The following is a 13,857-nucleotide window of genomic DNA, read 5'->3' on the forward strand; positions in this document are numbered from 1 at the left end:
CTCCCAGTTCCTGTAAGATTCCACTGAGTTCTGTTTGGCTTTTTACCGCAGTTTCATGTCCATGAGTACAGACTTACAGTAGCATTAATAAAGCATTGAATGTGCCGCACTCCTACAGCGACCGATCTCAGCGAGGGACACTCTGCAGCGAGAGTGAAGCGATCTGAGCATCATGCCACTAGCCATCATGGGGAATAAGAACATACAGTAAGCAAGGTTACAGAAGAGAGGGGGTTTAACATCCCGGCTGAGCAGCTTGTTCCACACTCCCACCACTCTGTGTGTGAAGAAGTGCCTCATTTTTTTCTGTTCCCCTTGGGACCTGTGTTGAAAAGACACACAGTCTGTCCACACTGAGAGAAGAGAAACTATTTTTTGTACATCTCTTAATGATGATGCTCTGTATTCAGAGTGACTAGGGTGGTTTTCTAGAAGAACTGTTGCTCAGATTATATTCACCTGTAAATCTGCATGTTTAGGACCAGATTGTAACCTCCTCTGTCCCTTACCTTGTGGATTGTTTTCATAAAACGTTAGTGAGTTCCTGCCTTGTCCTACACTTGTTTCACAGTTGGCAAATATTTCATATCTGAATGTTTGTATTTTCCCCGCAAAATAAATGTTATTATAATAAAATTACACATCCTTCTCAGTTTCAAAAGCTTTCATAGGGACAGGAGGTTGTACTGCTGCTATAATAGTCCAACATCTTAACTGAATTAGGACACACTTCCCCGTCGTAATCCAAGTGTCCTAGAAATATCTTAGGCACACCAGCGCGGTCAGCCTTGTGATTTTCTGCTAAATCACACTATGAAAACCACACTAAACAAAGATCAGATAAACTGTTCCCAAGGAAAGAATTTTTAAACATATTGCTTCTGTACACCTGCATTCATCATGAAACGTCACCCGTCACATCTATCGCACACGCAGAGCTCATTACGAAGAAATGCTACCCCAAGCAAAAATCAACACTGATTGAACTGCACACCGCAGTCTGGCTTGTGATTCCGGAATCCAGAAACCTGGTGCAGGTTTGCCCACAAGGGAAATGTAAGAGCCCTCCTGGGCTGCAGAGATTGTACACTCACTCCCCAACCCTGCACAGAGCTCAGAGCTGCTCAGCTACAGTACCTGACGGAGGGCAGTACTGCAAACCAGGTCTGGGCTCCGCATGCAGGAAGGAACTACAGACAGGAAACACCGAGCTGGAAGAGACTACTGACAACAAGACTGGGGTGTCGATGTGGACATCAGTCCCGTCTTCTACACAATGTAAGGAAGCAATGTAAAAAGTGAACAAAATGTTAGGATTCATACTGTATTTAAAAACATGTCATTAAACCCAGGGAAGCATGTAAAAACATGGTACCTGTAAGATCTCCTTTAGAATACTGGGTATGATTCTGGCAATGTTATAGACAAGCTACTTGTGCTCAGGAATCAGTCCAGAGAAGAGCAACCAGATGCATTCAGGAGTGTCCCACACTGACAGGATTAAGCAGCCATAAAGTGTTTCAAAGACATACAAATATTCACAATTCTTAAAGGCACTGACAGACTCAACCCAGAAGGCACAAGTGGAAACTCCATTAAAACCTGAAGACAGGGGGAGTGTTTTACACAGAGCACTGCTGGGGTACTGAATAAGCTGTCCAGCCATGTTGTTGAAGCCGATACTTGGGCACCTTTCAAGAAAATTGACAAATGAAACGTTCAGATTAATTAGCTTCTAGCTATCAAATGAGGTAGTAATAACTTCTAATTGTCAGTCAATTTCAATAATTATCTGGTTTACACAGAAATACCCCGAGTGACAATTTAAAGACAAATTAGTCCATGCGTGTTGCAACACAGCACAGTCAGCTATTATTGCTTTCTGCTATGTTCATTCTCCTTGAAATGCGTCATCTAGGATCTGCATTATTTACAGTCTGTAATGAGGTATTGAGAATAATCATAGCAGCACTTTCTGCTTGATTATTTTCTAGCTCCATAACAAAGCTTTTTCAGTAACTCTTACAGGTCTTTGTTTTACTGTACAAGGGTAATATTGATCGCATTAATCATAATAGCTTTCTCAGCAAACAGATGAAGTAATGTATGCTTACCAACTGCCCTTTAGGCACTGCAGTACAGAACATAACTGGCTTGATTCCAGGCTCCCCATCCATTACCTTTATAAAGACACATTATAATACTATTATACGACTCTAAGTGTAAAGCACATCACAAGTATAAATTGTGTTTGTGGATGTGTGCTTACCATACTGAATGCAACTTTCAGACATTTCCCGTACTCTGGAGATTCAGCAACACAACAAAACGCCTACTTTCTTTCTGCCTTTACAGTATCCTGCGGCTCCTTCTGTTCAATGTTATCAACCACTCTTGTCAAGCACACTGCAGAACTATAACACCAAGAGTTAGAAACAACAGGAGAGGAGACCATTCCACCCATCGGGCCAGTTTGGTAGTTAGCGGCTAATAAAGTCGTGATCTCATAGTCATTTCTTGAGAGAAGCCAGGGTATCGGCCTAGACAACATGGCAGGGTAACCTGTTCCACTCTCCCACCACCCTCTGTGTACTGTAAATGTGCCTCCTGTCCCCGGATTTAACCACCTCCACATAGCTGCCGCTTGTGTCCTCTGGTTGCTGCTTCACTGTTCTTTCAATCAGGATGCACTGTTTTCAGCAGAACATCATTCAAGTTATTTTGTAAAGATTCACGTCCAGATGTTATAATTACAAACAATGTGTTCAAAGTCATCACTGCAGAATTTTAATAGAACTAGAGTCACTTTTAATAAATAAATATGGTGACTCTTTGACGCAATAAGATGCAAACTGAACTTGTCTGAAAAGAATCTTCAGCACCAAATTAGAAAAAGTTATTTTTCTAACTTTCCCCAAACAGACTTGGAAAGACCAGGAATAGAAACTGCAGTGGTGGACAGGGGTACTGACTCCTTTCCTCCCCAGTCTGTCAGAGCCCCTACAAGAGGAAAAATCTGGTACAGATCTCGTCTTTTCAAACCGTTACGGCGCAGAGTGAGGCAGACGGAGGTGAGAGAGCCATCAGGGAACTGTGACGGGTTTGGTTTTCATTACTTTGAAACTGCACAGGCAGATCCCAGAACAAAGACCTGCACTTCCAGCAGCGCAGACTGCACAGGAGTGAGACAGAGCTCAGGAGACGCAGGCAAGGACAGGAGGGGGATGGACAGGGACAGGTTCGACAGAGTCTGCCCTGAAGACGAGCAAATCGAAGCCTAAAAGAGAGCGGCTGTTTTATTTATGGTATAACAAAACGATTTTGACCATGGGAGGGAAAAGAAAGCGCTTTTTAAAATAATATCCAATAAAAGAAAACCAGAGTAATAAAGTGAAAGAGAATGTTAAAACGACTACAAACGAGACAAGAATACTGCAGTGCAGGCAGTGTATAACAAAAGATTCTTCCAGTACTACAACAGCAAAAGAACTGTAAAATATTAAATCAAAGGTATCCAGGATACATTTAGATAATGAACAGAAAATGGGTAATTTATTAAACAAGCATGTATTGTTAGAGTTCTTTGTTCAAGTAACAACAGTAATGGACACTCACAGCATACAGTATAGAACGATTTTTAGAAAAGATTAATTCTCAAATTACAGGAGGTAGGTATTTGGATAAATGTATGTGTTTGGATTGAGAATTAGTTAAAAATAGAAAACAAAGAATTAATAAGGGGTAAATACTAAAATTGGGGTCATTGTTAGAGTACCACAGGGGTCTGTACTAGGAACACTGCTCTTTCTAGATTAATGGTATAGTTATAAACTATGGGATGGTTAATAAACTAGTCAAGTGTGCAGAAACAGAAAGATAATATTTATAGTACTCATGTATGTTCTGTAGAAGCAGCAAATGAAACAAAAAATATTCAATTCAATTTAAACGGGATTGAACCTACTCAACCAAAAGAATCTGAGCTCAGGTAGCCAAGCGCCAGACTGCTGATTCATCATGCAGCTGCCCTGCAGTTTGGGACAGCAGCCTTCCAACATTCATCCGTCCAAGTTCTATCCTATATGGGCTTTATCCGATACATGGCCGCAGGAGCTGGAGCCTGTCCTGGCAAGCAACAGGTACACGGCAGGACACCAAGTCATCGCAGGGCGTGCACAGACAGGCACACAGCAGGACACCTCCTGGACAGGACACCAAGTCATCGCAGGGTGTGCACAGACAGGCACACAGCAGGACACCTCCTGGACAGGACGCCAAGTCATCGCAGGGTGTGCACAGACAGGCACACAGCAGGGCACCTCCTGGACAGGACACCAAGTCATCGCAGGGCGTGCACAGACAGGCACACAGCAGGACACCTCCTGGACAGGACACCAAGTCATCGCAGGGCGTGCACAGACAGGCACACAGCAGGACACCTCCTGGACAGGACACCAAGTCATCGCAGGGTGTGCACAGACAGGCACACAGCAGGACACCTCCTGGACAGGACGCCAAGTCATCGCAGGGCGTGCACAGACAGGCACACAGCAGGACACCTCCTGGACAGGACGCCAAGTCATCGCAGGGCGTGCACAGACAGGCACACAGCAGGACACCTCCTGGACAGGACACCAAGTCATCGCAGGGTGTGCACAGACAGGCAGACAGCAGGACACCTCCTGGACAGGACACCAAGTCATCGCAGGGCGTGCACAGACAGGCACACAGCAGGACACCTCCTGGACAGGACACCAAGTCATCGCAGGGTGTGCACAGACAGGCACACAGAAGGACACCTCCTGGACAGGACACCAAGTCATCGCAGGGCGTGCACAGACAGGCACACAGCAGGACACCTCCTGGACAGGACACCAAGTCATCGCAGGGCGTGCACAGACAGGCACACAGCAGGACACCTCCTGGACAGGACACCAAGTCATCGCAGGGTGTGCACAGACAGGCACACAGCAGGACACCTCCTGGACAGGACACCAAGTCATCGCAGGGCGTGCACAGACAGGCACACAGCAGAACACCTCCTGGACAGGACACCAAGTCATCGCAGGGTGTGCACAGACAGGCACAAAGAAGGACACCTCCTGGACAGGACGCCAAGTCATCGCAGGGTGTGCACAGACAGGCACAGACACACACACACTCACACCAGGGCCAGTTTTCTCAGCGGTCTAGGTTTCATGCTAATATTAATTAACATCAAAGTAACATTTCATCAGAGTCTTACAGGTCATGAAATAATACTTAAGGGAGGCTCCAGGGGATCACTGGGTAAAGCACTAACATGTACTGTAGCTGGATATATCCTGCAGATAGATAAAAATATTCCTTTATTCCAGGTTCCAATCCTGAGAGGACACTTCCTGTGCTGTCATATTCCAGGGACACACCACCACTGCACATCCACCTTAAATGTTAAATTGATCCTGCAAATTGCCTATTAACTAATCAAGCAGCAAGCTTGAATCAGAAGGACCGGACTGGAAGGTCCACTAGTTGAGTAACAACTATTGAAGTCAACTGGATTCAATACAACAGTTGACAAATGTACATGTGGAAATCAGGAAAGTCAAATTGGTTCTGATGAACCCAGAGGCCCGTTAAGTGAGGTTTACAATGAAACACGGCTGCTCCTCAGGCCTGGCGTGATTCCCATCTCCACTCAGCCCTGGACCTGCCCCAGAGAAAGTGGCGATGTGAGCTAACCGGTGTCATTTCTCAGGCTTGTGGGCGAATGTCAGCTCGCGGCCAGAATGAGAGCATCACGCTGACTTCACTTGTGACGTCAGGTCTGTTTTCACCCCATCTGCCAGGGGTAAGAGGCTATAAAGGCTTCCTGTGGTAGCTCATCACCTTTCTACTCATTACACACGGCATTCTCGCCCGATGCACAGGATCAGGATCACAAGGGGCCGGAGAGCAAAGTCACGGACTCACGCACACCGGGAGATCAATCATGCTGCTGCAGGGAGTGAAACAGAATCCTCCGCACATGAGAGAAGAGTCACCATCTATAATTACTTAAAACCACGTTTCTTCATTTGCCCCTGAAGTGTGCCTGCAAGGACCGAGACCTGTTAGCAACATGATTTTACGTAAGAAAACGTGACTATATACCGTATACTCTGTATAGAGCCTGATGCACCTGGTACAGGTGTAGGACTGGTGAAGCAGAGCTCATGCGGACGTGCAGTTTATCAGTCCACTCAGCTTCTCGAAATTCAAACTGGAAACGTGTCTCTTGGCTCATGGCTCTTCCTTTGGGGAGTGCTGTAAGTAACTGGGAAAGATGGGGGTGTCCAGTATGAGCCCCAGAGTAATGGGAGGCCCAGGAGCAGGTCATGCTGCCCTGCTGCATCCTGGGGTACTTGTGTCTCCAGACGCCCCGTTTTCCACTGGGGTTTCCCAGCGCTCTGCTCCCTGACCCCGGGGAAGTGTGCAGCCAGGAGCGAGTTGATTTCAGACGGCCGCGCCGCTCTGCGCCCCTGCGCGGGGCTGGGGAGGGAAAGCACGCTCTCGCTCCCTGCTCCAAGTACTGGCGCCGATCTGGACGGCTGTTTCATATGCAGGGATTAATGAAAAACCACTCACCCCTGAAGCATGTCATTGAGAAAGATCATCTCTTCCTGCTGGAAGCTCACAATGCGCTCTTGTTCGCTGTGCTGTAAATGTTATCTCCACCACAGCATTCAGAGCTCAGCGCCTTCTCTCAATCTCCCATCTTTCAATTACTTTTCCCTTGGCCGTTTAGAGGTCTCCGTGTAAATTGCTTCTTGCTTTCCTTCCAATAAAAGAGGGACGAGTATAGTTTTTAACATATTATGGCACTATGCTGTACATTTTCGGGACTGAAATCTTAACACAAGCAAAATTGATTGACAAGAGCTTTAATTTAAATAACTAAGCCTTTTGACAATGAAGTACTAACAAGATTATAGTTAGTTCCAACTTCCTACTCATCAAGAGCACACTTCAGTCATGATAAGCCTATTCCAAATTACAGCAGTTACAGTACTTCCATCAATGCGTGCTTATTTCTCGCAGGACTGTAATATTGCACAAAACAACTTTAATTCACTTAGTAACAGGTCCTTACATTCATACAGAGTTGTTGATTGCCCAGAGGATCCCAGATTACGACGTAGGCGCTGAGAAACCAGCTGAAATGGGTGATTATAACAAAACATGGGATAAACGGGGTAAGACAAAAACACCTTCTCAGCACTACACAGCTGGAATTATGGAATTACACATCTGTCTTATTCCTGCATCAAGACCAAACACTTCAACTCGTTTCTGAATTAAACCTTCACAGTCAAACAAACTTCTTCCACATGCACAAGAAAAACAGCGGTGTGTAAATTATTTTGTTATTCAGGCACAGACCCATGAAAAGACACAGGTCGTGATACATTACAGACAATAAGAGGAGCCCCCCAAACTCACACTGCACCTCAAAAAAATACATTTAACTCAAGAACCGCTTCAAAATTAGTTTTAGAAACATTTGAGGAAATTTGAAGAAAATATTTTTACATTGCAATTGAAAAAAAAGACTTCAACTTTTGCTTAAGTGTAGTAACAGCACCATCTACTGAACCTTGCAAGCAATTGGTTTTATAGCTTCTCCTCTGCTCAGATGCTGCACTTACTTCCTCCTGTAATCCGAGAGGAGAGTGCACAGTATATATATTCTGTTCTGTGTTCTCACATACTGCAAATACTTCTACAGCAAAGGGCTGAAACACCACCACCTGTAATTAACAGTGTCAACTCACCTCACCTCCCACGTGTCTGGGTCACCCCTGAAGGCCCTCGAGTGGCAGAACAGAAGTCCGTGCAGGAGGCAGCGATGTCAGGGCAAGATGATTAAAATGTCAAGGAAAGCACAGGAAACAATTACTCAAAAGGTTGAGGTACACGTGAGAAAAACAGACAAGAATATCACCATTTAAACAAAATCCACTCCACTCAGAAGTACTAACCTCTACTGCACTGGTCTCCAAATCCCAGAACAGGCCATCTTACAGGTCTCCCCGAATCACCTGCTTCATTTAACTATTTCTGGGCTTTGCTCCAGCTGATTTCCTAATCATAGGCTACTTTATTTTAATTTGCAATGTGTTCACTTTTTAAAGGTTTGCTTTTAGTTCTGATAAAAGCTGGATGACACTGGTAAATGGCAGGAGTCCTGTAACCCCATGCTAGTGGGTGGGTTTCAGGTCTGCCCTCATACAGGTGTGTGAGCTGAGCTCCAGTATCACCAGCTGGACTAGAACAAACACAGACTCACTGTGGAAGGGTCTGATACAGGCCCATTCCCACCTGTGTCAGTTCGCCGTCAATAAATAACCTGTTAAGAGCCGGGGTTCGGCAGAAGTAAACAAGACAACTCTTAATTAGCCAGTGAGGAGAAGCTGTAAAGTCCTAAATGTGAAGCTATTGAAAATAATGCACTTTAACTGGGGCATTTTTTAAAACTAAGGTCTGAGTGCAGAAATCAAATTCTAATCCAATAAGCAAATCAGTTACTGGCCCCAATGAGGACTGGTGATTAAGGGTGCATTCGGAACAAAAAACAGGAGACACAGGATTGAGAACCACTGATTTAAACTCATTACAGTAAATGTGGTTCTTTAGAAATGTGCAAATCCCTGCTGGATTTATAGGGACTCTCAAGGACCAGAGATTCTGATCCCAGCTACACAGGATTAACCAGGGGATCCTGGCTCAACTCCACACTGGGCTTTTACAGTCTGACCTCCCTTTCCCCTTGATCCATCTGGTGCTGCAGCTTCTGTCTCCTCCTGATGTTTGTGGAGTGGGGCTGCTGGTGCAGAATGATCCCTGTGTGTCTCCCAGGTGGGGCTGCTGGTGCAGAATGGCCTCTGTGTGTCTCCCAGGTGGGGCTGCTGGTGCAGAATCGCCTCTGTGTGCCTCCCAGGTGGGGCTGCTGGTGCAGAATGGCCTCTGTGTGTCTCCCAGGTGGGGCTGCTGGTGCAGAATGATCCCTGTGTGTCTCCCAGGTGGGGCTGCTGGTGCAGAATGATCCCTGTGTGTCTCCCAGGTGGGGCTGCTGGTGCAGAATGATCCCTGTGTGTCTCCCAGGTGGGGCTGCTGGTGCAGAATGATCCCTGTGTGTCTCCCAGGTGGGGCTGCTGGTGCAGAATGATCCCTGTGTGTCTCCCAGGTGGGGCTGCTGGTGCAGAATGATCCCTGTGTGTCTCCCAGGTGGGGCTGCTGGTGCAGAATGATCCCTGTGTGTCTCCCAGGTGGGGCTGCTGGTGCAGAATGATCCCTGTGTGTCTCCCAGGTGGGGCTGCTGGTGCAGAATGATCCCTGTGTGTCTCCATAGTGGGGCTGCTGGTGCAGAATGATCCCTGTGTGTCTCCCAGGTGGGGCTGCTGGTGCAGAATGGCCCCTGTGTGTCTCCCAGGTGGGGCTGCTGGTGCAGAATGATTCCTGTGTGACTCCCAGGTGGGGCTGCTGGTGCAGAATGCAGAAAAGTCTAATTTTCACAGCTTCCTTTTTATAATATGTCGAAAGGTCTACATGAGGTTGCTAAGTGACTGGTTTACTGGCCTGTCACAGAAATTGAATTTTGCATATTCTCCCTGCTCTTGCAATCCAGCCGTGCCCTGCCATATCTTGATAAACTTAGCTCCTGCTATCAATTTCTTTTCTCAGAATAAGCATATTGATTCATTGTGACATGTGTGACTCAGATCTGTTGCTATGCACTGATATGCCTTCAGGTATGCCTAGTTCACCAGCCGGGCCCTGTCCCATCAGATGCAGCTTCCTGAACTCTAATTTCCTCCAGCCGATAAAGCAGAGCCTCTATCCCCACTCACTGCCTGACTGCACACTCCCCCTCCTTCTTCCTACATTCTGTCAGCGAGGGCAGAGGTGTCACTTCTGATTGGTAATTAACCTTCAAAGCTGGTGTCAGCAGCACTGAAAGATTTATCACCGGAAAACAAAGTGGGCGCTGGTAGCAGATGGAGACTGATCAGTGTCGGGCTCCACTTGAGAGTCCATCCCCACTGCAAGACCTCCCCCCTCCCTGCTTCCCGGCACCCCGCTACTGTCTGGCGTTTGTTCCAGCTGAGCTCCCAATTATCTAAATCAGCCCTTAATTGCACTAATTACATACTCAGCCTAGCATTTGTTCAGCAATTAACCAACTTGATCTAATTGCGCGGGCAAACAGAAAGGCAGGTATGCTTTCCAGATCATTTGCGTTTAAATAGTTTCTAAAGATTTACTTGATTTAAGGAGCAGTCACCTGTAAAATGTCAAGGCCTGTCCCGTCGATTCATTAATTACAGCAAAACCCTTAGGCCTGGGCCATGTTCTGTAATAGCTTAGGTTGCACACTAACTTTAACATTCAAGCTATGTCATGCCATCACCTTTAAGAAGAATGGAGGGGTGCTTCCCCTTTAATATCTCACACTATGGCCAACTTTTTTTGGAGCAAAGACACACCCCCTGTGGTTATATAAAGGCCACTAGAAGATGAGGATTCAATCCATAACCATCTCAGGTGAGCAGATTGTTTACATGCAGAAATTGCTCATGGTTTATTGTAGTTATTGCTGCTGTTTGGTTTCATGTTACATTTAGTTTAAACTCCTGTCTTTTAACCTGGATTTCCTTTGCAGAAGAGGTGCTGTGTTGTTTGACCTTTTCCTGAAAAGACCACTTCCAAGTGCAGGGAAAGAGGCAATATAATTCTGAACTGCAAGGCCCATTGAAGACTTGTAGAATGCTACAATGCATATATTTCAGCATCTTGCTGACTTTGATCTGTCCTAGGGCTCTTCTTCCTTCCTACTCCCTGGGTGTGTCTTGCCTGAACTTTGATCTTCTTTTAGGTGTGTCCACGAAGATCTGAGGAGCTGGCTGGAGATCCTCGAAGCCCCTGCCTGTCGTGATGGTAAGGGCTTGTGCTCCAGCTCTGGGCTATAGTTGCTCCCTGGGTAGGGGGAGCTCTGTCTGTATGTTCACTTGGTGATTAATGCTTCACTATTATAATAAACAGCAAATATTCCAATTATCCTGACCACTGCTTTAAATCAAATTGCAGCTGTACTGCTGGATGTGAAATGTTCAACAGAAGGAATTAAGCATGTATCATGCATTGAGGAAATGCACAGAATTTATGTAGGCTGTGTGTGGCTGAAGGTAAAACCAATGCTATTGTGATCAGAGAATGAATGGGAACCCTGATGCATCTCTTCAATGATGTATTTCCCCCCTGCAGAGGGAGTGCATTTCTGTCCACATAGGCCAAGCAGGTGTGCAGATGGGAAATGCATGCTGGGAGCTCTACTGCCTGGAACATGGAATCACCCCTGATGGGACCATGTGCACTGTGAGCCAGGCTGATCTGGTGGACTCCTCCTTTGGCACCTTCTTCAGCGAGACAGGAGCTGGGAAGCACGTGCCCAGAGCCGCCTTCATAGACCTGGAGCCAACAGTTGTGGGTAATGTGGGGGGGGTTTGGTTGAACTTGAAGGGATTTTGCAAATCCAGGAAGAGCTCTCCTGAGAGAGCCCCCTCAGTTGGTTTGCTTTCCTTATAAAAGTTAGGAAGGAATCGGTCTTCTGAGCTCTTGCGTTTGGCTATGACTTTGAGCTGCCCACAAGGAGTTTCTGACTCCAATTTAAAAACTGGCTGGAGGGGCTGAAGATTACAAATGGGTCGATGCTGATGTCTGAAAGCACTAAAGCTCTATGAATTGCAGAACAAATGGGATGATGGATTCTCAAAACTCCCTATCCAGAATCCAGTCTCAAATAGCATTTACATCTGATGCCAATTGCTTATCTGTAAAACTTGACTGTTAAAGTGAGGTCATACAGTAAATACAGGATTTGTTTAAGGAGTTAAATTAATGTCTGCTGAAGGGACTCCATCAGGATATATCTGATTACAATTTAAAATCTGTATGGTTGATTAGGCTCTAGTTGAGGCTCAGTAAGCGTTTTCAAAGGTGGGTAACAATGTTCCTTAAAAATACAGATCCACAACGATGAGCAAATGGGTTGAAATATTGTCTTTGGGGCTCAATGGTGACCGAGACTCTGACTAATGTGGGACTTGAAAACCCTGAATCGTGAGGAAGGAAAGGTCCTCCTGCTTGAACGACCTGGGCCCTGGTCCTCTCTTGGCAGATGAGATCCGACTAGGAAAGTACCGCCAGCTGTACCACCCTGAGCAGCTCATCAGTGGGAAGGAAGATGCTGCCAACAACTACGCCCGAGGACACTACACCATCGGCAAGGAGATCATCGATTCAGTCCTGGACCGCATTCGGAAAATGGCAAGTGCTCTTTCCTGGGTGAAAGATGAGATGTCACTTGGCTGCCAGCTTCCTATTTAATGCACTTGGTTAACCCAGCAAGTGAGCACCTGGGCTCAGTCTGAGGTGGATCCAAGTCATGGTTAAATCTGGGTCTAGATTCTGTGCATGTTATTGTAGTACAATGCTAGTGCCCCTCTTTGAAGAAACCTACTGAAATTCTGTCTTCTTTCCTAGGCTGACCAGTGCACAGGTCTGCAGGGCTTCCTGGTGTTCCACAGCTTTGGAGGTGGAACTGGCTCAGGATTCACGTCCCTGCTGATGGAGCGCCTCTCTGTGGATTATGGCAAGAAGTCCAAGCTGGAGTTCTCGGTTTACCCTGCTCCACGGGTCTCCACTGCTGTGGTGGAGCCGTACAACTCCATCCTGACCACCCACACCACCCTGGAGCACTCGGACTGCTCCTTCATGGTGGACAACGAGGCCATCTTTGACATCTGCAACCGCAATCTCGATGTGGAGCGTCCATCTTACACCAACTTGAATAGGCTAATTGCACAGATTGTCTCTTCCATTACTGCTTCTCTGCGCTTTGATGGGGCCTTGAATGTTGACCTCACGGAGTTCCAGACCAATTTGGTGCCATATCCCAGAATTCACTTCCCCCTGGTCACATATGCTCCCATCATTTCTGCAGAGAAAGCCTACCATGAGCAGCTGTCTGTGTCGGAGATCACCAACGCCTGTTTTGATCCTGCCAACCAAATGGTGAAGTGTGATCCCAGACGTGGAAAATACATGGCCTGCTGTCTGCTCTATCGTGGGGATGTGGTGCCCAAGGATGTGAATGCAGCCATTGCCAGTATTAAAACCAGGCGCTCGATCCAGTTTGTGGACTGGTGCCCTACTGGTTTCAAGGTTGGCATTAACTACCAGCCTCCTACTGTGGTGCCTGGAGGAGATCTGGCAAAACTTGCCCGGGCTGTGTGCATGCTGAGCAACACCACTGCCATCGCTGAAGCCTGGAGCCGCCTGGACCACAAGTTTGACCTGATGTACGCCAAGAGGGCCTTCGTCCACTGGTACGTGGGAGAGGGGATGGAGGAGGGCGAGTTCTCTGAAGCCAGAGAAGACTTGGCTGCCTTGGAGAAGGACTATGAGGAAGTAGGAGCTGATTCTGCAGAAGGCTTGTGTGAAGAAGATGAGGATGAGTACTAAACCCTGTCAGACTTCAGGAATATGTAAATTTGTGCAGATCGGGCTGTTTTCTAGTGCTTCTGCACGTGGAGCACTTTATTTGTACTTAATAAATGGATTCACAGCATAGATTTTCTCATTATTTTCTGGGTTTTAGGCCAAAGACAAATGTCCAGACTGTGTCCAACCTACTTGGCTGGATAGACTAAATTGATATGCTATCATTTAGGTTGTGAAGTTCTTTTTCTATAGCTAGATGAGTAAGCTAATTGAAATTTTGTTTGAAGTATTTTTCCCTCTACCCTAGCCCTGTACCTGAATATCTTAAGTTGA

At 46.5% G+C, this 13,857-nt stretch overlaps 1 protein-coding gene across 1 annotated transcript; it reads left to right on the top strand.

Moving 5' to 3' along the window:
- Window positions 1-10,874: 10,874 nt before the first annotated feature.
- Window positions 10,875-13,651, top strand: LOC102685100 (tubulin alpha chain-like). Its single transcript, XM_069187537.1, has 4 exons — window positions 10,875-10,959; window positions 11,287-11,509; window positions 12,200-12,348; window positions 12,565-13,651. The coding sequence occupies exons 1-4, from the start codon at window positions 10,957-10,959 to the stop codon at window positions 13,543-13,545; spliced, it is 1,356 nt and encodes a 451-aa protein (XP_069043638.1). The 5' UTR covers window positions 10,875-10,956; the 3' UTR covers window positions 13,546-13,651.
- Window positions 13,652-13,857: the final 206 nt, after the last annotated feature.

Source organism: Lepisosteus oculatus, chromosome 3 (assembly GCF_040954835.1).
Source record: "Lepisosteus oculatus isolate fLepOcu1 chromosome 3, fLepOcu1.hap2, whole genome shotgun sequence".
In the NCBI taxonomy this organism is placed as follows: domain Eukaryota; kingdom Metazoa; phylum Chordata; class Actinopteri; order Semionotiformes; family Lepisosteidae; genus Lepisosteus; species Lepisosteus oculatus.

Coding starts and splice junctions, on each gene's coding strand:
- LOC102685100 (XM_069187537.1), top strand. Junction 11,510..12,199: donor CCTGGAGCCAACAGTTGTGG/GTAATGTGGGGG, acceptor CTCTCTTGGCAG/ATGAGATCCGACTAGGAAAG. Junction 12,349..12,564: donor TGGACCGCATTCGGAAAATG/GCAAGTGCTCTT, acceptor CTTCTTTCCTAG/GCTGACCAGTGCACAGGTCT.